At 54.6% G+C, this 22,569-nt stretch overlaps 2 protein-coding genes across 3 annotated transcripts; both read left to right on the forward strand.

Annotated features, from left to right (window-relative positions):
• The first annotated feature begins 5,340 nt into the window (after positions 1-5,340).
• Gtf2h4 (general transcription factor IIH subunit 4) lies at positions 5,341-10,970 on the forward strand. The gene is made up of 14 exons (XM_006997302.3): positions 5,341-5,524; positions 6,405-6,547; positions 6,804-6,908; positions 7,850-7,981; positions 8,225-8,321; positions 8,407-8,495; positions 8,676-8,787; positions 8,896-8,964; positions 9,116-9,199; positions 9,396-9,528; positions 9,695-9,825; positions 9,998-10,045; positions 10,184-10,262; positions 10,704-10,970. The coding sequence occupies exons 2-14, from the start codon at positions 6,408-6,410 to the stop codon at positions 10,874-10,876; spliced, it is 1,392 nt and encodes a 463-aa protein (XP_006997364.1). The 5' UTR covers positions 5,341-5,524; positions 6,405-6,407; the 3' UTR covers positions 10,877-10,970.
• Positions 10,971-11,075: 105 nt separating this feature from the next.
• Vars2 (valyl-tRNA synthetase 2, mitochondrial) lies at positions 11,076-22,153 on the forward strand. Of its 2 annotated transcripts, XM_076558174.1 has the most exons (29): positions 11,076-11,613; positions 11,732-11,813; positions 11,903-12,003; positions 12,422-12,543; positions 12,650-12,716; positions 12,807-12,904; positions 13,819-13,900; positions 14,017-14,136; positions 14,429-14,540; positions 15,082-15,170; positions 15,560-15,650; positions 15,814-15,941; positions 16,033-16,136; positions 16,519-16,600; positions 17,238-17,314; positions 17,386-17,461; positions 17,752-17,857; positions 17,961-18,031; positions 18,130-18,255; positions 18,334-18,438; positions 18,522-18,590; positions 18,684-18,762; positions 18,851-18,978; positions 19,055-19,207; positions 19,890-20,096; positions 20,977-21,088; positions 21,196-21,371; positions 21,482-21,604; positions 21,686-22,153. In XM_076558174.1, the coding sequence occupies exons 1-29, from the start codon at positions 11,413-11,415 to the stop codon at positions 21,779-21,781; spliced, it is 3,183 nt and encodes a 1,060-aa protein (XP_076414289.1). In that variant the 5' UTR covers positions 11,076-11,412; the 3' UTR covers positions 21,782-22,153. The 2 variants fall into 2 exon arrangements, with proteins under 2 accessions (XP_076414289.1, XP_076414290.1); XM_076558175.1 differs by lacking the exon at positions 11,903-12,003 and having other exon boundaries at positions 11,082-11,613.
• Positions 22,154-22,569: the final 416 nt, after the last annotated feature.

Raw genomic sequence — 22,569 nt, forward strand, 5'->3', positions numbered from 1 at the left:
CTCTTGGGTATGAGCTGTCTGGCAGAAACCAGAACTATGAGCCTGGATTGTCTCAGGCCTATGAGGACAGCCTGCACCCACTGTGAAAGCCTTAGAGTTCATTTTGGATGATTGCAAAAAACAATAACAACAACAACAAAAAAATCTAGTTTCAGGTTTGGAGAAAATGGCCCCATCTTTATAGCGGTTCCTGTGAAATAAGGACCCTGGGGTTTTGGCTGACGCTATTCACAAAGTGAGCCAAATAGATAATGAGAAGACACAGTAAAGATAATTTAATCTGAGGTTGAATTAATGGGCTCTCAGGGCCCAGGTCACCAATCTGACAGTCTTGTTAAAGCTACGAAGGTCAGACTACTGCCTTAAGATTAAGACAGACATTGATGGGTTAGGGTTCAGAGGTCAGACGTTAGAATAATAAGCAATGGAATCTCTGGCAGGGAGCCATAGCTCCCAGAGCTCTGTGCCCAGACTTGCTCTAAGTAAGCTTTAGAACTATGTAACTCTGGGCTCCTGTGAAGCTCAGTTAGGCATGTCCAAACCTGCCCCTCTCCCACAGCGGCAGCAGCATCCACCCTGTGACACCAGTGTGTCCTCGATCCTCCTTGGTGCTGAGTCCAGTCCAGCGCAAGCTCGAAGGTCTGCCTGCCAGATCTTCATTCTTTCTGAACATTTCCACCGCCCTGGCACATACCGCCGCAACACTGACATCTCCCAGCTCTGTCCCTCTCCAGTTTGTTTTCAGTTCTCAACCACAGTGACCTTTGTTTTGAGGCTGGATCTTATGGTCTTATGTAGCCCAGACATGTCTCAAGCTTGCTGTGGAACAGAGAATAACCTGGAACGGATGCCCCTGCCTTTACCTCCCAGGTGCTGGAATTGCAGGCACTCACCACCACATCTGGTCCTCTGTATCTTGTGTTTTAAAAATTATTACATTTATTTATTTAGTGTGCGTGCATGCATGTGGAGCTGTGTATGCACATGCCACAGTGTGTAAATTAAAGACAACCTGCAGGAACGGATTCTCTCGTTCCATCATGTGGGTCCTGAGTGTAACACTCAGGTGTGGTGGCCACTGCCTTTACCTCTGAGCTGTCTCACCGGCCCCTTTAAGTTTTGTGTTTTTTTTTTTTTATTACATTTTGCTTGTTTTGTGTATATATGGGTGGCGATGGTGACGATGGTGACAATGGTGGTTACAATGCTGGGGTTGAACCCAGGGCCTTGTACATACTAAGCAAGCACCCTACCACCAAGCTATACTCCTGGTCCCCCCTGTTTTTGGATCTTTCTGTTCTTTTATTTAGTGGGGGTCTCACTGTGTAGCCAAGGCTGTCCTGGCTCCCTAGGTAGACCACGTTGTCCTTGAACTCAGAGATCTGTGGGCCTCTGTCTCCTGAGTTCAGGAATTAAAGGTATGTGCCACCACACCCGACCCTTGTGTGCTAGTAGGAGCTCGTTACTGGCAATCCTCCTGCCTCAGTCTCCTGAATGCTTATATTAGAAGTGTTTTCTGATGGGCGGTGGTGGCACATGCCTTTAATCCCAGGAAGTGACATGGCTGGGTGGAGAACAGAATACAAGGCGTGAGAGACAGGAACTAAAGCAGTTCAGCTGAGACCCTCAGGGGTGAGGACTCAGAGGCTTTCGGTCTGAGGATTTGTGGAAACAGGATCGGCTGAGGAGTTGGTGAGGTGAGGCTGGCTGTGGCTTGTTCTGTTTCTCTGATCTTTCAGTTTTCACCCCAATATCTGGCTCTATTTTGTTTTTGTTTTTGTTTTGTTGTTATGAGATCTTTTAAGACTCATGTTACAAAGACTGGCTGATTGCTACATCCTGTCCAGCGCACTCTGTCCAGCACATACACCACTGTCCTTTCAGCTTCCCCCGAGGCCACAGACCCTCCTGGCATGTGGCTTTGTAAGTGTGCTTTTGCCCTGGAACAGTGTTCCCTGGGTCTCTTCAGCAGTTTCCTCTGGTCAGGTCAAATCTTCAGAGATGGTCTTCAGCCCGAGGATCTCTTCTTTGCTCACTTGTATGTCCTATCCCACATGTATTTGTGTATGTGTCTTCGTTTCCTCGGCTGCGAGATTATAAGCTGAAAAACAGCCAATTTAAGGAACTCAGGGATCAGTTCTAAAAAAAAAAAAAAAAAAAACCTCAAGGGCTAACATAAAGAGTATCTACAGAGTTAGGGAAGCCTCACCAGGCTCCCAGATCCCAGCCTGTGCTCCATGTGGCCCCACTGGGCAGGGCCACCTCCTCTACTGAATCCTGCCAAGCAGAGTCAAGTTGAACCACCTCCCATGGCTTTCACCTTATGCATTGAGGCAGGGTTTCCCAATCGCCCAGAGTTATCTAATGTGGACAGTTTCCCTAGACAGCGTCTTTGGGGATCCCCTGTCTTGTACAGGCAGGTGGCTACTCCCACCCAACGTTTTATGAGGGTTCTGGGGATCTGAACTCTGGTCACTAAACCATCTCCCCAGCCTACCTTTCAGTTTTAGATACATATCAAAGCTTCTTACGGGCTGTTTAAAACACTGTAATCTGCATTTCTCCCTCTGCTGGTGGGTCATGTGCAGTTCAAGGCCCCAGTGTGCACACAGGCCCCTCCTTTCTCAGGGGTGCCCAGTCTTCCACATTGTTGGGATGATTCATGTTTTATCTAACCAGCCTCTGGCACCGACCTGTGAGCCTTTGCCATTGAGTTCAGGAAGCATCTTTGTTGGGTATCTCTGCATCTAATCTATTCTATGGCTGAGGTTTTCAGGATGATACAACTTTTTTTCTTTTTCTTTTTTTTTTCTTTTCTTTTCTTTTTTTTTTTTTTGGTTTTTCAAGACAGGGTTTCTCTGTGTAGCTTTGCGCCTTTCCTGTAACTCGCTTTGGAAACCAGGCTGGCTTTGAACTCACAGAGATCCACCTGCCTCTGCCTCCCGAGTGCTGGGATTAAAGGCATGTGCCACCAACGCCTGGCATTTTTTTAGGTTTTTTGAGATAGTGTTTCTCTGTAAAAACAGCCCTGGCTGTCCCAGAACTTACTTTTGTAGACCAGGCTGGTGTGGAACTCACAGAGATCTGCCTGCCTCTGCCTCATGTGTTATGGGATTAAAGGCATATGCCAAAAGGCCTGGCTTGGATGACGTAATTCTAATGGCGGCTTTGCGGGGTCAAAGAATAATCACACTAAAATTGTTTGTAGAAGCTAGGGTGGTAATGCTTGCCTGTAATCTCAGCACTCCAGAAATGGAGGCAGTAGGATCAGGAGTTTACAGCTTGCCTGGTTTTTGTTTTGTTTTTTGAGACAGGGTCTCTTTATGGCTGTCTTACAACCCTCTATGTAGGTTAGCCTGGCCTTGAATTTGCAGAAATCTGCTTGCCTCTGCCTCCTGAGTGCTGTGATTACAGGTGTGTGCCACCACCACTCCTGACCCTTCTGCCTCCACTTAACCACCCAGTGCAGAATTACAGGCCCATAATGCCACACTTAGCTTTATTTTTTTTTAAAGAAGATTTATTATTTTAAGTTATGCTTATGCACATGTGTGTGCAGGTGCTTGCTACAGGGGCAAGAAGAGGGCATTGGATCCCCCTGTGTGTAACTGGAGTTACAGGCATTTGTGAGCAGCCCCACATGGGTGCTGGGAACTAATTGAACTCAGATCCTTTCCAAGAGCAGTATGCTGTGCTCTTAACTGACAAACCATCGCTCCAGTCTCCACCTCCCCCTTTAATTGCAAATCAAAAGTTTCTCATCTCTTTACAAGGCACTGGGATTTCTTATTTCTATTGCTTATTTCTTTTGCTAATCTAGTATGTTTCTTCTTTTCTTCTTTTTACTGTTAGATTTCTAAAGCAGCTTAAAGGACAGGAGGCAGAAAAGAGCCTGGAGACTGACCTCAACAGACTGGACTCTATTTCAAACATAGAGGGGCAGACATGGCAGTAGAGGGGTATCTGCCAAAGGCGGAGGGGATACTTGGGGTTTATAGAGGCAGTTTGAGGAATGGGAAGTTAAATGCCACTTCTGGGGCTATGTGCAAGTCTTCAGTTCCCCCCTCCTGGAGTTGTTCCTCCAGACAAGGCCATTTTATCTTTAGAAACTGCCTTGCCCCAGCTATCAGGATGAAGGTCATAGTGGACAAATGAGTTTGGCGATGGCAATTCTGGGGAAGGGGCTGGTTCAAAGTTTATTCTAACATTTACAACCAAAACAATGTCAAATTACTTTCATTTTTAAAAAAATTACTCATTCATTACTATCGTGTGTGAGTGTAGGAGGGCAAAGGCGCGTGGTGGTGGGGGCGGTGTGGGAGTGGTGGTGGTTCATGTTGCCATGGCATGGACGTGGTGGTGGCGCACGCCTTTAATCCCAGCACTCGGGAGGCAAAGCCAGGCAGATCTCTGTGAGTTCAAGGCCAGCCTAGTCTATAGAACGAGTTCTGGGGCATCCAGGGATACACAGAAAACAAACAAACAAATGTAAGTAAATAATAAATAAATCAGAATTTGTGCCATAAGAATTGGAGAAACTATAGTTGCCTTTTTCTCTGGTAAATTCATAAATCAAATCAGAACAAATGGCAGCTTTCTTTTAAAAATTGTAGTTGCCGGGCGGTGGTGGCGCACGCCTTTAATCCCAGCACTCAGGAGGCAGAGCCAGGTGGATCTCTGTGAGTTCGAGGCCAGCCTTGGCTACCAAGTGAGTCCCAGGAAAGGCACAAAGCTACACAGAGAAACCCTGTCTCGAAAAACCAAAAATAAATAAATAAATAAATTAATTAATTAATAAATAAATAAATAAATAAATAAATAAATAAATAAATAAATAAATTGTAGTGGAGTTTCCTAACGACTTGGGAGTTGGAAGGACCCTGGAGGAAGACATTTAAGATTGATTGAGCATTTAGTTGCCAAATAAGGGCGAACTAGATTGTGTTAATCCTCGCTTCGTGAAAATGTTCTGCACTGTGCATTATCTCAGTTTCATGGGGAACATCAGAGATCAAGAAACCCAGTTATGAGGTCTCTAAATCTGACACACCACCAGGGAGCTGCTCAGCGGGCCTCTGATAGGAGGCCTTGGGAGCTCCTCCAGATTGGTTGCCTCCTCCTGTCTGGGAGGGACAGAAACTCTTCTTAGTTGCAAAAAGAGATGCGGAACCAAATGGTCAGCCTTAGGGTGTTCTTAGGGAATCTAATGAAAAACCAGCTTCTCTCTGCCGGTCTTCTTGCGGTGCCTTTCGGGAATTGTAGTCAAACCTTCCTCACAGTGCCTCCAATGTAGGCAAGGAGAGGACTACAATTCCCATCATGCCACGCGGCAGGCGAGTGCATTGCCTGTTCTCCTCCCCTTTACTCTTCACACTTGTCCCTGCGTTCCCTTCCCTTTGGACTGGTTTTTGGCTGGTTCCTGCCTGAGAAATACTTCGTGGTTCTCCCACCGTTTTTCTCATCCTTTATTCCAGCAGCCAATGCGAGACATTGGCTCTGATTAAGCGACGGCTCGTGACCCGGGGTACGCGAGGGGGATCCGAGTGGTGAGGGGGTATGAGAGGGCTGAGGCAGAGAGTTGAGCGAGAGGTGACGTGAAAGGAAAGCCAGGGAGACGTGAGGAGCTCGGACGGCGTGGGTCTCAGCGAGAGGGGTGAGGCTGGCTTGGGGGGAAAGGGATAGAAAGTGATTTGGGTTGGTAAGCATGTTCTCCAGATGACAGCTAAGGACTTGACAGGTTTGGGGCGTGTAGACTGATCTGACTAGGAGGGTGGGGGGGAAGAAGGCTGGGTTCAGACAGGCATCTTTGCCACTGCTTAGATGAACTTGAGGCGTCGTTGATATGCAAAACAATTTTGCAAGTATGAAACAATAAATGATTCTGTCACTTGTCCACAGTGGTGAGGATCTGGATTTGATCCTCAGGACCATACACAAAATGGGAATAATTCCACCAGTTGGAGACTGAGAGAAGGTTGAACTTTAGGGGAGATGTGGGGTGAAAAGCCAGCTTTGCTGCGTTCCTGTAATCCCAGCACTTGGGGAGTGGAGGCAGAAGGCTTGGGTGTTCAAAGCCATCCTTGGCTGCCTAGCAAGTTCAAGGTGGTCCTGAGCTGCTTGGTGAAGAAGCAGGAGCATGAGGGGTTTGAGAGAAATGATGAGTGGCACCAGAGAGGAAGTTATAGGAGTGATGGGTTATAGTGGACCTGATAGATCTGCAGTTATAGGAGTGATGGGTTATAGTGGACCTGATAGATCTGCAGTTATAGGAGCGATGGGTTATAGTGGACCTGATAGGTCTGCAGTTATAGGAGCGATGGGTTATAGTGGACCTGATAGATCTGCAGTCGCAGTGACACTGGCCGGGATTGTGGGTCAGTACTTCTAACATTTGTACCTCTCAGGTGATGGAGAGCACCCCTGCCAGGGGTGGACTGAACCGAGCACACCTGCAATGCAGGAATCTACAGGAGTTCTTAGGGGGCCTGAGCCCCGGGGTGCTGGACCGATTGTACGGGCACCCAGCCACTTGTCTGGCTGTCTTCAGGTGAGGAGCCTTTCAAAGCAAGAGCCATGGTTTGGGGGACATAACGGGGTCTGCTGACTGGAATTAGTTGTCATGGGGAGAGGCTTAGCCTAGTGTGAGTACCGGCGTGTTAGACGTTACTCCAAAGTGTGGCGATCCAAAACGGAAGGAGGTTGTGAGGGCGCTGGGGCTGGTAACGAGGTGTGAGACGTTTGAGAGGCAGATGGGGGCAGAGGTGCGGCAGCGTCCGGTAACATCTGGCCTCTGAACCTTACAGGGAACTCCCTTCTTTGGCTAAGAATTGGGTGATGCGGATGCTTTTTCTGGAGCAGCCTCTGCCGCAGGCTGCGGTGGCCCTGTGGGTGAAGAAAGAGTTCAGCAAGTGAGTCCTGAGTACAGCTGGTGCTGGCTGCCCAGTGGCTGCATTCTCAAACTGCACGTCCAACACACCACGCACACACACGCGCACACACACACACACACACACCACACACCACACACACACACACACACACACACACACACACACACACGCACGCACACACACAAACACACCACACACACACACACACACACACACACACCACACACACACACACACACACACACACCACACACACACACACACACCACACACACACACACACACACACACACACACACGCACACACACGCGCACACACGCACACACACCACACACACACTACACACACACCACACACACACTACACACACCACACACACCACACACACCATACACACACCACACACCACACACACACACACACACACACACACACACACACACACACACACGCTGGGGATCAAACCTAGGGCCTTTCAACAGGCTCTGCCCTATGCAGAGTACACTTGCTGTGTTTTCCCTTTGGAGAGTTGTGATGTCTGTAACTAACTAGTTGTATACTAACTTAAAAAACAAAAAAGATGAGAAAAGAAAAAAAAATCAGTCCCAGAAGTTGGGAGGTAGAGATGGAAAGATCAGAAGTTCAAGGGCTATGTAGTGATTTTCAGGTTGTCCCTGACTTCAGAGGACCCTTTCTGAAATAAAACAAGAAAGGAATTGACTTAGAAAACAGAAACAAACAGTGATAAACATAGACACACACAAACACAAGTCTGGTGCTCCATGCTGCAGCATCTGCAGACAGCCCAGGCTCTACTTAGTGTGGCAGTACAGGCATCTGAGGTAAGAAAACACAGCTTCACTGCTCCAAGGGCCACCAGTTTAGAAAAGGTAGAAATGGAGCCCCCGGAGGTCTCCTTTCTGCTCATGGCACACCACCCACCTCTGCTTCCATCCAGGGCTCAGGAGGAAAGTACAGGGCTGCTGAGTGGCCTCCGTATCTGGCATACCCAGTTGCTCCCTGGTGGACTCCAGGGCCTCATCCTCAACCCCATCTTCCGCCAGAACCTCCGAATTGCCCTTCTGGGTGGGTATGTCGTTTCCCTCCCTTCCTGAGCTAGGCCAGGGGACCCGCTGATTACAGTGATGGAGGAGAATCTCCTGAGAGGGAGGTCTCCCCAGAACCTGTGCCCACCCCCCCGCTTTGGAAGAAGCTCCTTCAGAAATACACTGGGCCGGGTGTGGGTATAGGGTGTAGAACATGTCCCCTTCTCATGGTCCATGGGGAAGCAGGAAACAGATGGGCTCCTTACTCCTGCCCATCCTGGCCACAGGGGCAAGGCCTGGTCTGATGACACCAGTCAGTTGGGACCAGACAAGCACGCCCGGGACGTCCCCTCGCTTGACAAGTATGCAGAGGAGCGCTGGGAGGTGAGGACCAGGCCTGCGTGTGCCTCTGCTCTGCTCCCATTCCCCGTAGGCCCGGAGACCACCGTCTGATCCCTTTCTTCTCTAGGTGGTCTTGCACTTCATGGTGGGCTCCCCCAGTGCCGCCGTGAGCCAGGACCTGGCTCAGCTCCTCAGCCAGGCTGGACTCATGAAGAGGTGAGGAGGGCAGAGCACAGCAGCTCCCCGCTCGACCGTCTCTCGGGTCTCAAAGTGGGGGCCTGGGGTTAGGAGGGCTTGAGGAGAGCTGGCTGAGAAGAGGTCCGTCCGAGCAGGAGTCACCGGAAACGGGTAGCTACCCTTCTTTGCATGTTGCTCCCGTCACCCCTCCATTTCTAGCGCTGAACCCGGAGAGCCGCCCTGTATCACTTCTGCTGGCTTCCAGTTCCTGCTGCTGGACACGTCGGCCCAGCTCTGGTACTTCATGCTGCAGTATCTGCAGACAGCCCAGGTAAGAGCCAGGGCCTAGCCGGCGTACCCGCTCTTCTCAGGTTCCCCTGAGTGACAACCCCCTACACTGTGCTCCTAACCCCTCCTCCCTTCTCTCATCTCTCCTCAGAGTCGGGGCATGGACCTAGTGGAGATTCTCTCCTTCCTCTTCCAGCTCAGTTTCTCTACCCTGGGCAAGGTAAGTAGGGGGTGGAGGACAGGGAGGTAAAGAGTGGTCAGGAGTGGAATGGGAAGCGTGACCACAGAACTAGCTGAGAGGGTGAGAGAGGGAGGAGGCTGGGTGGGGAGTGGGGATGTGTCACAGCCCCAGCTACCCACTTCTTCCCCAGGACTACTCCGTAGAGGGTATGAGTGATTCCTTGTTGAACTTCCTGCAACACCTGCGTGAGTTCGGGCTTGTTTTCCAGAGGAAGGTACGCACACCCAGCCACCTGGCCTCTAGGAGAGTGGGGTGCTGGGGTGTAGCAGAAAGCCCTTGCCAGGACTGAGTGGCTGGCCATTTGAGGGGGGTTGTTAAAGGTTGGTTTTGCACTGGGGGATCTGATGTCTAACAGGAAGATGTTAGGGTGGTGATCTGAAAGAGGACCCTGTTTCTCCGTGTCCTTCCAGAGAAAGTCCCGGCGTTACTACCCCACACGCCTGGCCATCAATCTCTCATCTGGTGTCTCTGGGGCTGGGGGCACCGTGCACCAGCCAGGCTTCATTGTCGTAGAAACCAATTACCGACTGTATGCCTACACCGGTGAGGCGGGGTGGAGGTGGATGGGGAGGAGTGGGGGGCGGGAATCCAGTCATGGCCGTGTTTATGGTTCAGGAGCTCTCTGGTATCTCTTCTAACACTTGAGGGCAGGGCTAAGGAAGGCGGGTATGGATGGGCAGCCTCCTCACTCCTCTCCATCCCTGGGCAGAGTCGGAGCTGCAGATCGCACTCATCGCCCTTTTCTCTGAGATGCTCTATCGGTTCCCCAACATGGTGGTGGCACAGGTGACCCGGGAGAGTGTGCAGCAGGCCATCGCCAGTGGCATCACAGCCCAGCAGGTACCCTGCCTGGAGAGGAGGTGGGGATGGGCCGTGCTTGTCCTGGGGGACAAGACATTCCTGTCATGGACGCAGGTCTGTCAGGCTTGTGGCTAGGCAAAAACAAGAGATGCTGTTTCGGTGACATTAGGGGACTGCTCAGATGGCTTTCTGTATCCTTGTGTTTTCCTAGATAATCCATTTCCTGAGGACACGGGCCCATCCAGTGATGCTCAAACAGGTATGGACGGGTACCGAGATGCTGGAGGCTGGCAGTCTGGGCACCTAGCAATGAGAGGATGGGTAGGAAAGGAGCATCTAAACCAGAGACTGCTTTGGGCACCTGCTCTGGGTCTATAGCCCCACCCTGTCCCTGCAGACTCCTGTGCTGCCTCCCACTATAACAGACCAGATTCGGCTGTGGGAGCTGGAAAGGGACAGACTTCGTTTCACTGAAGGTGAGTGGCTTCTGTTGATCCAGTCTTGGTCATTGGCTAAAGAGGTAAGGCCAGCAGTTTGGCCGTGGTGAATGAAAAAGGTCGTGTGCATTTCTTATTTATTTCTCCCACAGAGAGGGAGAGAAAAGCTGGTCCTTTATTTTGATATTTTGGTAGCAGGAAATATGTCCCAAATCAGCGCGGTTTGGATTAAGTTAGTTAGGTGAGGGTAAGCGGCAGGGCAGTCCCGTCATCTCCCTGGATAGGTTTGCATGGTTTTTCTTGTGGTATTCTGTTGTCTTTTCAAATGTCTGGATGCCACGAGTGTTAGTTAAGGTGAACAGACAGTCGTCCGTGGAGAGTTCGATCTTGGAACTGGCCTGCTGCCTCTGCGGGGATGCAGCCCGGAGGGGCAGAGGGCACCGCGGCCGCTCACCTCCTGCTTGTCCCACCCGACCCCAGGCGTCCTGTATAACCAGTTCCTGTCGCAAGTGGACTTTGAACTGCTGCTGGCCCACGCGCGGGAGCTGGGCGTGCTGGTGTTCGAGAACTCGGCCAAGCGGCTGATGGTGGTGACACCGGCCGGGCACAGCGACGTCAAGCGCTTTTGGAAGCGGCAGAAGCACAGCTCCTGAGCCGGGTGGGCGGGCGGGCAGCTTTCCAACTCAGATGTATTTTGTTTACACGCCGGGACATTTCTTGTTTAATAAAATTAAGGAAAAAAGCTAAGCGGCTCTGCCCGCGTTTTCCCGTCCGAGGTGGTGGTACCCACGTCTACACCGAGACCCCGTGCAGGGAGTGTCTCCTACGCACGCGCCGGCGCGGCCCCGCCCCTGTGCGCGCGCGCACACCCGGCGGCGGTCCGTCCGCTTGGAGCGTCCGCTGTGGCGTTCCGGATAGAGGCGCGTGGTGGGGTCTGGGGCTCCCTGGTTTCCGAACGCCGGCCTCGTCTCCCGTGTGTCCGCGTCAGCGCAGGGTGACGGCCAGAGCCCCCGCCTTCTCCGGCCGCCCTGGTTTCAGGGACTGGAGAATGCTGCGGACACCGTGCGCCCCGCCCCTCGGGGGAAGGACATAGAGTGAGGGTCCAGCTGGTGGGAGTGACCGAGTGTGAGCTCTTAATGTCCCATGTCCTCTCGATTAGCAGACCTTGACTTCTTCCCAAACACTTCCGATGCCTCTTTTACCTCTGGCCTCCTTCCGGCCACCGCCTTGGGTGCTGAGGCCCGCATGGGGCCTCTCCAGGCCCCAGCCACTCTGTACACAGCCAGAGCTCCACGGCTCGCCCCTCTCTCGGAGGAACCGTGAAGCCAAGCAGAAGCGCCTGCGGGAGAAGCGGGCGGCCCTGGAGGCTGGGCTAGCCGAGAAGAGCAAGGTCAGGGGTCAGGCCTTGGGTCTCCAGGACTGGGGAAGGGGCTGAAAGAGGCTGGGGCGGGATCCAGATGACCGTGGTGTACTGGGAATTGCAAACCCCCACCCGTTTCCTCCCACAGTCACCTGCGGTGCCCACTAAGGCCTGGAGTCACAAGGAGGTAGTGTTGTATGAAATCCCCACTGAGCCGGGTGAAAAGAAAGGTAAACTGTAGGGTGCGTTTTTGCGATTTTGTTGCTCTTTGGTCTGCTGAAGTGCAGTTCACTGGTGGATCCCTCTTCTGCTTGTACAGACGTTTCTGGGCCCCTGCCCCCTGCTTACAGTCCCCGGTATGTTGAGGCGGCCTGGTACCAGTGGTGGGTGCGAGAGGGCTTCTTCAAGCCAGAGTATCAGGTTAGTGCTGGGCAGAGCGGGGCTGCCAGGTTCCCAGGACAGCGTGAGCAGCCCTTGAACTTGGTGGGCACGGGCCCGCTTCACAGCAGAGCTTTCTTTTGGCCCCTGGCTTCTTCCAAGTTTCTTTTTGCTTTCCCCCACATTGGATATTCTTTGAAATTTTATTATTGCTATCATCATTATCATCATCATCATCATTTCGTTTTTGAGACAGGGTCTCTATGTAGACCAGGTTGGCCTCAAACTCACAGAGAGCCACCTGCCTCCTGCCTCCCAAGTGCTGGGATTAAAGGCGTGTGTCACCACCACCTGGCCTCCTTGAAGTTCTTTTCACCCTGAGGGCACCAGGCACCCATCCCTTCCCCCCCAGGTAATGTTTAGTCCCCTCTTGTGCCTCTGACTTCCTCACTTCTTCTAGGCACGGCTGCCCCATGCTACAGGGGAGACCTTTTCCATGTGTATCCCACCTCCCAATGTCACTGGCTCCCTGCACATCGGCCATGCACTCACGGTGGCGATACAGGATGCCCTCGTGCGCTGGTGAGAGGAAGTGGGGCTGCTGCAGTTCCTGGGGGGAAGGTCAAGAGTGCCGGACCGCATGAGGGTGAGCCAGTTCAAGGGTCCCTTACAGTGTTTCTGTCCTCAGGCACCGGATGCGCGGGGATCGCGTGCTGTGGGTCCCCGGCTCAGACCACGCAGGCATTGCTACGCAGGTGGGTCTCTTGTCCCATTTCCTCGTCTTGGTTGGTGGTGCTGTCCTTATCCAGAGCAACCTGACCAGCTCTTCCCTCGCCCTTGGTCAGGCTGTGGTGGAGAAACAGCTGTGGAAGGAGAAGGGCGTGAGGAGACATGAGCTGAGCCGCGAAGACTTCCTTAAGGCCGTGTGGCAGTGGAAGCATGAGTACGGTGGTGGGCCGCGTGCACGACCAGCTGAACCTCTGCTGCCTCCGCCTCTGACTGGCAGCATCGGTCCTTCCTAACCGCCTCAGAGCAGAAGCTCTGGGACTGAGCATTTGACGGGCAGGGTGCCCGAGCTCTGCGCTATGTTTACGTCAGAATGCACACATTGTGTGTGTGTATGCGAATGGATATGTGCGCGTGTGTGCTTTTTAAACCCGTCTACTTGTCTGTTTCCCCTCATTTATCATCACGGCTCCCGACACCCTGGCCCGTCCCCTCCATGTCTGTTGTCACGTGCTTTTGTCTCTCCCGCTTTTTTTTTCACAAAGTGGCGGCTCCTACCAGACATGTACAACATGGGCCTTGTGCATCCCAGCATAGTCATGAATTGTAAATTTACTTAAACATTTTGAGGACTGTGTGTGTGTGTGTGTGTGTGTGTGTGTGTGTGTGAGGTTTTTTCCCCCCTCTATTGCATAATTCTCAAATGTGAACTTTCTGGATGGCAATGTCATGTTACAGTGTTACGCAGAATAAATGTATATATGCGCTCACAACCCATGGGCTGCAGCTTTAGGGGTGTGTGTGTGTGTATGTGTGTATGTGTGCATGTTCTCATAACCCAGGGGCACCAGCTTAGACACCATTGGGTGTAGCCCAAGACAATTATTCATCCTATGTGGCTCAGAGAAGCCAAAGATTTAGACACTCCTGCAGAGACCTTTATGTGTCTTTCAAAGCCATGGAAAGCCCCACCCTGGTGGGTGTGTGGTTCTGTCTCCATCGGCTTCTAGACTCTGCTGGGCCAATGCCCCGTGCGCTTTATTTCCTCTGGTACCTGGCGTTGGTGAGCGTCCTTGGTGAGTGTGTGGGAGGTGCTCTGGTCATGTTTACTGATAGGAATCTCTGGTGCAGGAAAGGAGGAGAGATCTATGAGCAGCTGTGCGCTCTGGGTGCCTCTCTGGACTGGGATCGAGAGTGTTTCACGATGGACGCTGTGAGTTCATGTTACGGCTCCTGTGGGTTTTGTGGGGAGGGTGTTGGGAGAGGAACGAGGGAGTCCCTGGTTCGGCCGAGGGAGGATGTCAGGTGTGGACACTCGGGTCACTCTAGGGCTCCTCAGCAGCCGTGACGGAAGCTTTTGTGCGACTCTACAACTCGGGGTTGTTGTACCGCAACCGTCAGCTTGTCAACTGGTCGTGTACTCTGAGATCAGCCATCTCAGACATTGAGGTGAGCAAGAGGAAGAAAAGCAGGCCGGCGGAGTCAGGTCCCTGCAGCTGTTTGATTTTCTCAAGCTCCAGCCACCCAGCTTCTTCACCGTCAATCAGATGGTGGCGTACGGCCTTGTAGGGACATTGTAAAAAATCACAGAATTTGTGCAGTGCTCAGCACAGTGAGCTGCCATGGCTTCTGAGCTCTGTGACTTTGCTGTGGAGGATGGGATCTGGGTGGATGGCTGTGGGACTCCTGGATGTGAGCTCTGCAGAAAGACTGTTCTCTCACTGCCTCCTCAACCCCCCAGGTGGAGAGCCGGCCCCTGCCTGGCCGCACAGTGCTCCAGCTGCCCGGCTGCCCGACCCCTGTGTCTTTCGGGCTCCTTGTTTCTGTCGCCTTCCCCGTGGATGGCGAGCCTGGTGAGTGTAGTCCTGAAAGTTTCCCTCTTAGCGCTGCTTCCTGTTTTCTCGAGCGTACGGTGGGTCGCTGGGACCCTGGTAGGTTTCCTGTTGTGGGTCCTTACTCTGGGGATTGGGGGGCGGGGGGGGGAGAAAAATGCAGGTGGACCTCTTCTTTGGGAACTTGGTATGATTCTATGAGAAAGAGAATGAGGATTCTCTTTCACTAAGGAAAGAGGTGGAAGATCAGTTCTAAGCTAATGATGGTGTGCTTGTGACCACAGCATGTGGGAGGCAGAGGTGGGAGCACTCCCAAGTTTACGGCTCACCTGGGCTACATTCCAAGCCAGCCAGGGCTACATGAGGCCCTGTCTCAGAAAAACAGTGCAAAGGAAGGTTAGTTGTAAAGTGTAGTTCGTAAGTGTTCCAGATAGTTCAGAAAAGGGCAAGAGGCAGGCTGGGGCCAGCCAGACCTTGTCGGCTCCCAGCTCTACCCGTTTCCCATGTGTCGGAGGAGGGCTGGGGTGACGGCTGACCTCGGTGCTTGGATGCTTGTCTCCAGGTGCGGAGGTTGTGGTGGGAACCACCAGGCCCGAGACGCTGCCTGGAGATGTGGCCGTGGCTGTTCACCCGGACGACCCGCGATACACAGTGAGTGACTGGAGTGCGCCTGCACCCCACCTTCTTCACTGTGAGCCCCTGCTTCTGAGACCCCTCCTCTCCGCTCTGCATTGCCTCTAACTATGCTCACTTCCTATTTTTGATGCTCTGCTTTTCCTCGTGCTCGGGGTTAGCTAGCCGTGGCCTCCAGACCAAATGCAGCTGCCCGTTAGTGTTCCCGCCACCCTCACTGGCTGTGTGCTTCCTGTGGCTGCCTCGGAGCAGCGGTGCAGGAGCTGTTAGAGACTGTCTGCTTGGCCCGCTCGCTGGGCCTCGCGCTCACCCCTTCCCTTCCGCCTCCCGGCCCTTGCCCTGGGGTTCTCGCGGCCAGACCCTCTGCCCCACACTTGAGCCTCTCCTAACTGCTCACCTTCCCTTAGCATTTACACGGGCGGCAGCTTCGTCACCCTTTGACGGGACAGCCCCTCCCCCTCATCACAGACACCAGTGTGGAGCCACACGTGGGCACAGGTGTGTGGAAGTCCAGGGTTGGGGAGAAGGGAGGGAATGAAGTGGGAGAGCCGTGAGAGCGGGTGGTGGGACTGTCATGGCAGAGGGGATGAGGTGTGGGATTTATGCTTCTTGAAACCCAAGACCAAGATCAGTGCCATCTCACGGCAGCTGTTTCCCCCAGGGGCCGTGAAGGTGACTCCTGCTCACAGTCCAGCAGATGCCGAGATGGGAGCCCGGCATGGCTTGACCCCGCTGAGTGTCATTGCAGAGGATGGGACCATGACATCCCTCTGTGGAGACTGGCTGCAGGTGGGGCCCGCCTTGGTGTTACCCCGTCTCCTGGAGACACCCTTTGCCCTGCCTCATCCTGTCCGGGGCCTCATCTTGTCACTTTCCCCAGGGTCTTCACCGATTTGTGGCCCGGGAAAAGATTATGTGCACACTGAGAGAGCGGGGCCTGTTCCGGGGCCTACAGGAGCACCCCATGGTCCTGCCCATCTGCAGGTAGCGCCATTTAAATCCTCTACTGGGGCCATGCTGAAAGGGGATGGATGAAGCTCACGAGAGCCAGCAGGATGGGCTCCATGCCCGGGCTAGAGTGTGGTTCTGTGCCGGGTGTCCCGGGCTAGAGTGCGGTTCTGTGCCGGGTGTCCTGGGTTAGAGTGTGGTTCTGTGCCGGGTGTCCCGGGTTAGAGTGTGGTTCTGTGCCGGGTGTCCCGGGTTAGGGTGTGGTTCTGTGCCGGGTGTCCCGGGCTAGAGTGTGGTTCTGTGCCGGGTGTCCCGGGTTAGGGTGTGGTTCTGTGTTAGGATTATAAAGGGGTGCCACCAGGCCAGGCTCCTGTGAGATTTTGTCCCCAGCTGTCACCTAACCCTGCTACCCTTGCAGCCGTTCGGGGGACGTGGTAGAGTACCTGCTCAAGAGCCAGTGGTTTGTCCGCTGCCAGGAAATGGGGGACCGAGCTGCCAAGGTGAGGCCCCGGTATGGGGAGGCTGGGCCTGGAGGAGGGGAGTGTCTGAGAGCCTGTCATAAAGGCTCTGGTGGTGACAGAGGACGGTGGCCTGCTGGCTGGGCCCTTGTTCTGGCCCAGAATCTTCTTGGACAGCATTCTTTGTTGAGATGCCTTGACAGGCAAAAGCTCCGGCTGCCACGCCTGGCAAGGAGCTCAGTCCCCGAAAACACTGGTGGGCGGAGAGAACTGGTTCCTACAGGCTGTCCTGTGACCTGTGTGTGTGTGTGTGTGCATACACACCACACATGGACACGGTGTTTAAAACTTGCGCGTGTGGCATGGTGACCTGTGTGTGTGCATACACACCATACATGGACACAGTGTTTAAAACTTGCGCGTGTGGCATGGTACCCTGGTGGAGGGAGATGAGAATATAAACTGGATCCGATGCTTCTGTGCGGCTAGAACTCAGGTGGTCATGCTGTGAGCCAGGAGCTCTTGGCCTGCTCAGCCATCTCACTGGCCACCTTTGGAGTCTGAGTCTCACTGTGCAGTCCTGGCTGGACAGGAGCTTGGTCACGTAGACCACCCTGACCTCAGACTCACAGATTGCCTGCCCGTGACCAGGATTAAAGGCCCGGCCCCTTTCTTCCAGGCCGTGGAGTCCGGGGCTCTGGAGCTCTGGCCCTCCTTCCACCAGAAGAGCTGGCAGCACTGGTTTGCCCACATCGGGTAAGGGGGGCTCTCGGGGGCGGGGGGACCACTGGTCACATCGAGGCGTTAACTGGCATCTCATTGGATAGGGACTGGTGTGTCTCCCGGCAGCTGTGGTGGGGCCATCAGATTCCAGCCTACCTGGTGGTCGGAGAGAAGGCAGAGGTTAGTGAGAGGCAGCTGGGTGTGGAAGGCGGCCTCGCCTTCCAGGGGGCAGGAGATCAGTGCCGGGACGGTGGACCCTCCTCTGGACCCTCCTCTGGACCCTCCTCTGGACCCTCCTCTGGGCCCTCCTCTGGACCCTCCTCTGGACCCTCCTCTGGGCCCTCCTCTGGGCCCTCCTCTGGGCCCTCCTCTGGACCCTCCTCTGGACCCTCCTCTGGACCCTCCTCTGGACCCTCCTCTGGAGGAGCCTGCCACACTTACTCCTGGGTTCTCTGTCCCTCTTTTTTCAGGACGACAGGAAGGAATTTTGGGTGGTCGGGCGGTCAGAGGCTGAGGCCAGAGCGAAAGCAGCAAAACAGACTGGGAGACCAGGGGCAGAATTGACCCTGGAGAGGGGTGAGTGCGTGGCAGAGGCCGAGGCTGGCCAGATCTGTGAGGGGCGCTGGGAATAGAGCAGATCTGAGACCAGAGGTCCTAGCTGTCCCCGTTCTGTCCCCAGACCCGGACGTCCTGGACACGTGGTTCTCATCGGCGCTTTTCCCCTTTTCTGCCCTGGGTTGGCCCCAAGAGGTAAGGTGGGTTAAGGGAGAGCATGGAGGTGGGCATAACACAGGTGGACAGGCCTGGCCAAGGCAGGCGGGGCCTTACTGCGCTTCTTGTCTTCCTAGACGCCAGACCTTGCTCGTTTCTACCCCCTTTCACTTTTGGAAACTGGTAGTGACCTCCTGATGTTCTGGGTGGGCCGCATGGTCATGCTGGGGACCCAGCTCACAGGGCAGCTCCCCTTCAGCAAGGTAAGTACTCCAGTGCCCCGAATGTCTGTCCTCCTCCTGGTCCCTAAGCCCTTCTGCTGACCCTGTCCCTGTCTCCAGGTGCTGCTTCATTCCATGGTTCGCGACAGGCAAGGCCGGAAGATGAGCAAGTCCCTAGGGAATGTGCTAGACCCACGGGATATCATTAGTGGGCAGGAGCTGCAGGTGAGAACAAAGGCATGCAGAGGTCGGAGGAGAGCACGCAGAGCGGCCTGACCTTGGCCCATGAATGTCCTGCTCACCCCCAGGTGCTACAGGCCAAGCTGAGAGATGGCAACTTGGACCTGGGAGAGCGAGACATTGCAGCCGCAGCACAGGTGAGCCTGTGCCCTGGCCCGGGCCTCTGACTTGGCTGCCAGCCTCCTCTGCAGCCTCGGGGCACTGGCACACCTGTCTCCCTCTGGCTGCAGAAAAAGGACTTTCCCTACGGGATCCCCGAGTGCGGGACAGATGCCCTGAGATTTGCACTGTGCTCCCATGGAATCCTGGGTGAGCCTCGGTGGGTGGTATGGCAGAGGGCGCCTGTGTGGGCCGCACGGCTGGCTGAGGGTGAGGAGACTCCTTGTTCTTCCTGCAGGGGGCGACCTGCATCTGTCTGTCTCCGAGGTCCTGAACTACCGCCATTTCTGCAACAAGCTTTGGAATGCCCTGCGCTTCATCCTCCGTGCCCTGGGGGAGGACTTCATACCCCAGCCGGCAGAGAAGGTGGGGGAGCAGCTAGCCTGGAGAGGTGGCAGGAAAGGGTCTAGCTGTCCCGGTCCTCACGCCCGCCTGCTTGCAGGTGTCTCCTTCCTCCCACATGGACGCCTGGATTCTGAGCCGCTTGGCCTTTGCAGCCCACGAATGTGAGAGGGGCTTCCTCATCCGGGAGCTTTCACTCGTCACCCACACCCTGTATCATTTCTGGCTCCACAACCTCTGTGACGTCTACCTGGTGAGTGGGAGGGCACAGCCTAGCAGTTTCCAGAGCTCAGCTCCATGGGTACGTCCAGTTGTCCCCGATCAGGAAAAGCGTGTTCCTCCCTCACTGGCCCAGAGCTGCTGCCTGCCTGTCCTAGTGAGGAAGGAGGCTGGAAGGGTCTAGAAAGAGGGCCGAGGCCGTCGCTTCAGCCCCTAGAGCTGCTGCATCCTGGGAGGATGGGGGGGCGGGGCTTCAGACCAGGGTCTTTACGCAGTGTCCCATGACAGTCACCCAGAGTGCCTGTCCACTTCAGTTCCCCACTTAGGCACTCAGTTGGTTGGGACTTGCAGTGGGGCCGATAACCCTCGCTGTTTCTTAGCTTTGTTCCAGGGCAGAGGATATGGCGCATTGTAAACTTGCCTAGGTAGCAGGCTCAAGGCTCTGGTTCTATCTCCAGCACTGCAGGGAAAAAACCTCTTTCATCTTCCGATAAGCAATAAAAGACCAAAACCCTTTTTCCTAAACTGTACGGCTCCCTCTCCCCCACCTCTGGGAGTCACTGCACGGCCCTGTTCACTTGCACACCCAGGGATAGCATGGTACCGGTGATGTTCAGCCCCTTGGCATATTCCCGTCCCAGGAGCTGATCCCCACCGGCACCGTGGTGACAGAGGCAGGGTGTGGCTGTTGTACTATCTGTCAGCTTCCTCCGTAGGAAGCGGTGAAGCCAGTGTTGTCGAAGGTACCCTGTCCCCCAGGACCCCCTCAGGTCCTGTTCTCCTGCGCCGATGTGGGCCTGCGCCTCCTCGCCCCGCTGATGCCCTTCCTGGCAGAAGAGCTTTGGCAAAGGCTGCCCCCCAGGCACGGTGGCCGCCTGGCCCCCAGCATCTGTGTGGCTCCCTACCCCAGTGCCCACAGCCTGGTGAGTCATGGGCGGGATGCGGGGCAGCCTGGGAGGAGCGAGGTTGTGGGGTCACTGTCACTTAGCCATGGGGCTTTTTACACGGGTTTCCAACCCGGGAGATGCCTGGCAAGCATTTACGTGCTGAGCCATTCCCCGGCCCCACTTTTTTCTCATGAGACAGGGTCTCTCTTTGTGGCCCTGGCTGTCCTGCAACTCACTATGTAGACCCCCCCACGTCTGCCTCCCGAATGCTGGGGTTAGGGGCAGCACCATGCCCAGACTACCTGTTGTCTCACTGAATTGTTTCCAGGCTTAGAGTGCACTGGGTGTGGTGGTGCACACCTTTAATCCTAGAACTTGGGAGGCAGAGGCAGGAAGATTTTGTGAGTTTAAGGCCAGCCTGGTACACATATCAAGTTCTAGGACTACAAGAGACCTTATCTCAAAAAAGGGGGGAAAGGAAAGTCTGGGGCTGGAGAGGTGTCTCGGCAGTTACAGAGCGCTTGTTCTTACAGAAGACCTGGGTTCAGTTCCCAGCACCCACACTGGGGGCTCGTAGCTGTAGCCCCAGTTCCAGGGGATCCAGCAGGCATGCATGTGTTACACATAAATGCATGCTTACAAAGTAAAATGGTTCTAGATTTAAATCTGACCCCCACTGGGCTTTGTTTTTGATGGTGTTTAGAGTTCTAGCCCGGTTGGGACTGGTTGGCATCTTCAGAGTGAGCACAGGCGTCAGCCGCTGATTGTGCAGACCCTCAGGTGGCGCCCGCCCTCACGGGTTGCCCTGCTCCTGGAGGGGAGCAGTGTGCTTGTTGATGCGGCAGGTGGATAGAGGGCACAGCATCAATGCTGAGCTTCCCGGAACTTCCTCGCTGACTCTGGGTTTCTTCCCCAGGAGTCCTGGCACCAGCCTGAGCTGGAACGCTGCTTCTCCAGAGTCCAAGAGGTTGTACAGGCACTGCGGGCCCTCCGAGCCACCTACCAGCTCGCAAAAGCACGACCTCGAGGTGAGGCTGGTCCTGGGTGTCTTCAAGGAGGGGCTGTCAGGGAAGGGCAGCGTGTGTGGGTGCAGATGCCCACGCTGACCTCGATTCACTGTCCCTGCCTCCACTAGTGCTGCTCCAGAGCTCGGACCCAGCAGATCAGGGCCGATTCCAGCCCTTCCTGGAGCCCCTCGGCACCCTGAGCCACTGTGGGGCTGTAGGGTTCCTGCCCCCGGGGGCGGCAGCTCCCTCCGGCTGGGCCCTGACCCCACTGGATGACACCATTAAGATCTACATGGAGCTGCAGGTGACCAGAGGGGACTGGAGGGATTTCAGAGGAGGAGAGGTGGAAGGGAAGGGCCTTGGGATGGAGGCTGAGCAGGCTGCAGGGGTGCTGACTTCCTTCCTGTTACGCAGGGCCTGGTGGACCCCCAGAGCCAGCTACCTCGGCTAGCTGCCCGAAGGCAGAAGTTACAGAGACAGCTTGATGACCTCTTGAACCGGACTGCATCGGAGGGGCTTGCAGAGAGGCAGCAGAGGGTAAGGCTGAGGAAGCCTGAGTTCCTGGGGGGGCAGGGGTGGGGAGGCCAGCTCACCATTCTCATCCTTTTCCTTGTCCAGCTGTCCTCCCTCCGCCAGGAACTGTCAAAGCTGGACCAGGCGGCCTCCCACCTCCAGCAGCTGAGAGAAGAGGCTGCCAGTGCCCGGGGACTCTGAGCTCCGCTCCCACCCATGCCCACGTTCCTTCTCAGGCTGTTTTTGAGGACAGAGTGGCCTGCTCTTGGTGCAGTGGGACCTCAGAGGTGACACCTTCCTCATTTTGTAAAAGGAAGCAGACCAGAAGTCCCTGTGACGCAAGAATGAGGAGATGGAGATAAAATGATAAAATCCCAGACACACCTGCTTGTGATCCTTCATCACCCTGTGCCTTGCCTGACTGCCTTGCCTCTCCCTTGCTCTGGGAAGAGGAGGGCTGCCTTGGAGCTTCTGGTGTGACGCTGGTTTCAGCAGTTCCCTAGACCCAGAGACAGGACTCTGGTGACCCTGTTCTCTGTACACCTTACCAAGTAGAAGTTCCTTTGTTCCTTGGTCCTGTGCCTGGAGGTTGATATTTTTTTCTGGGCATGAGGGGATTAAAGGGGCACTGGGGACCACAGATCACACCCACCACAGACGTACTCAGTGTCTTACATGGTCCCAGAAGCAGACAAGCCACCTGCACCCAAATACCTCACCTCAGTGAAATTCAGAGCCTGCTCAGCCCTTCTGCGTGGAGGTAGCTCAGGGTAGCTACTGTGTTGAGCCTTTTGTGGGCTGGGTCTTCCATCATCTTGGTATCTTACTAAGAACCGACTCACCTGGGTTTTAGCTTCATTTTGGACTCAGAGATGCTAGAGAGAATGGAAGTAACTACCCCAGCTAATCAACAGGGATTTCGTCTAGCTGACTCAACATACCTACCCAGGCGCAGCGCCTTTGTGCTGCAGGAACCAAATCTCAAACGC

This window comes from Peromyscus maniculatus, chromosome 21 (genome assembly GCF_049852395.1).
Source record: "Peromyscus maniculatus bairdii isolate BWxNUB_F1_BW_parent chromosome 21, HU_Pman_BW_mat_3.1, whole genome shotgun sequence".
In the NCBI taxonomy this organism is placed as follows: Eukaryota; Metazoa; Chordata; class Mammalia; order Rodentia; family Cricetidae; genus Peromyscus; species Peromyscus maniculatus.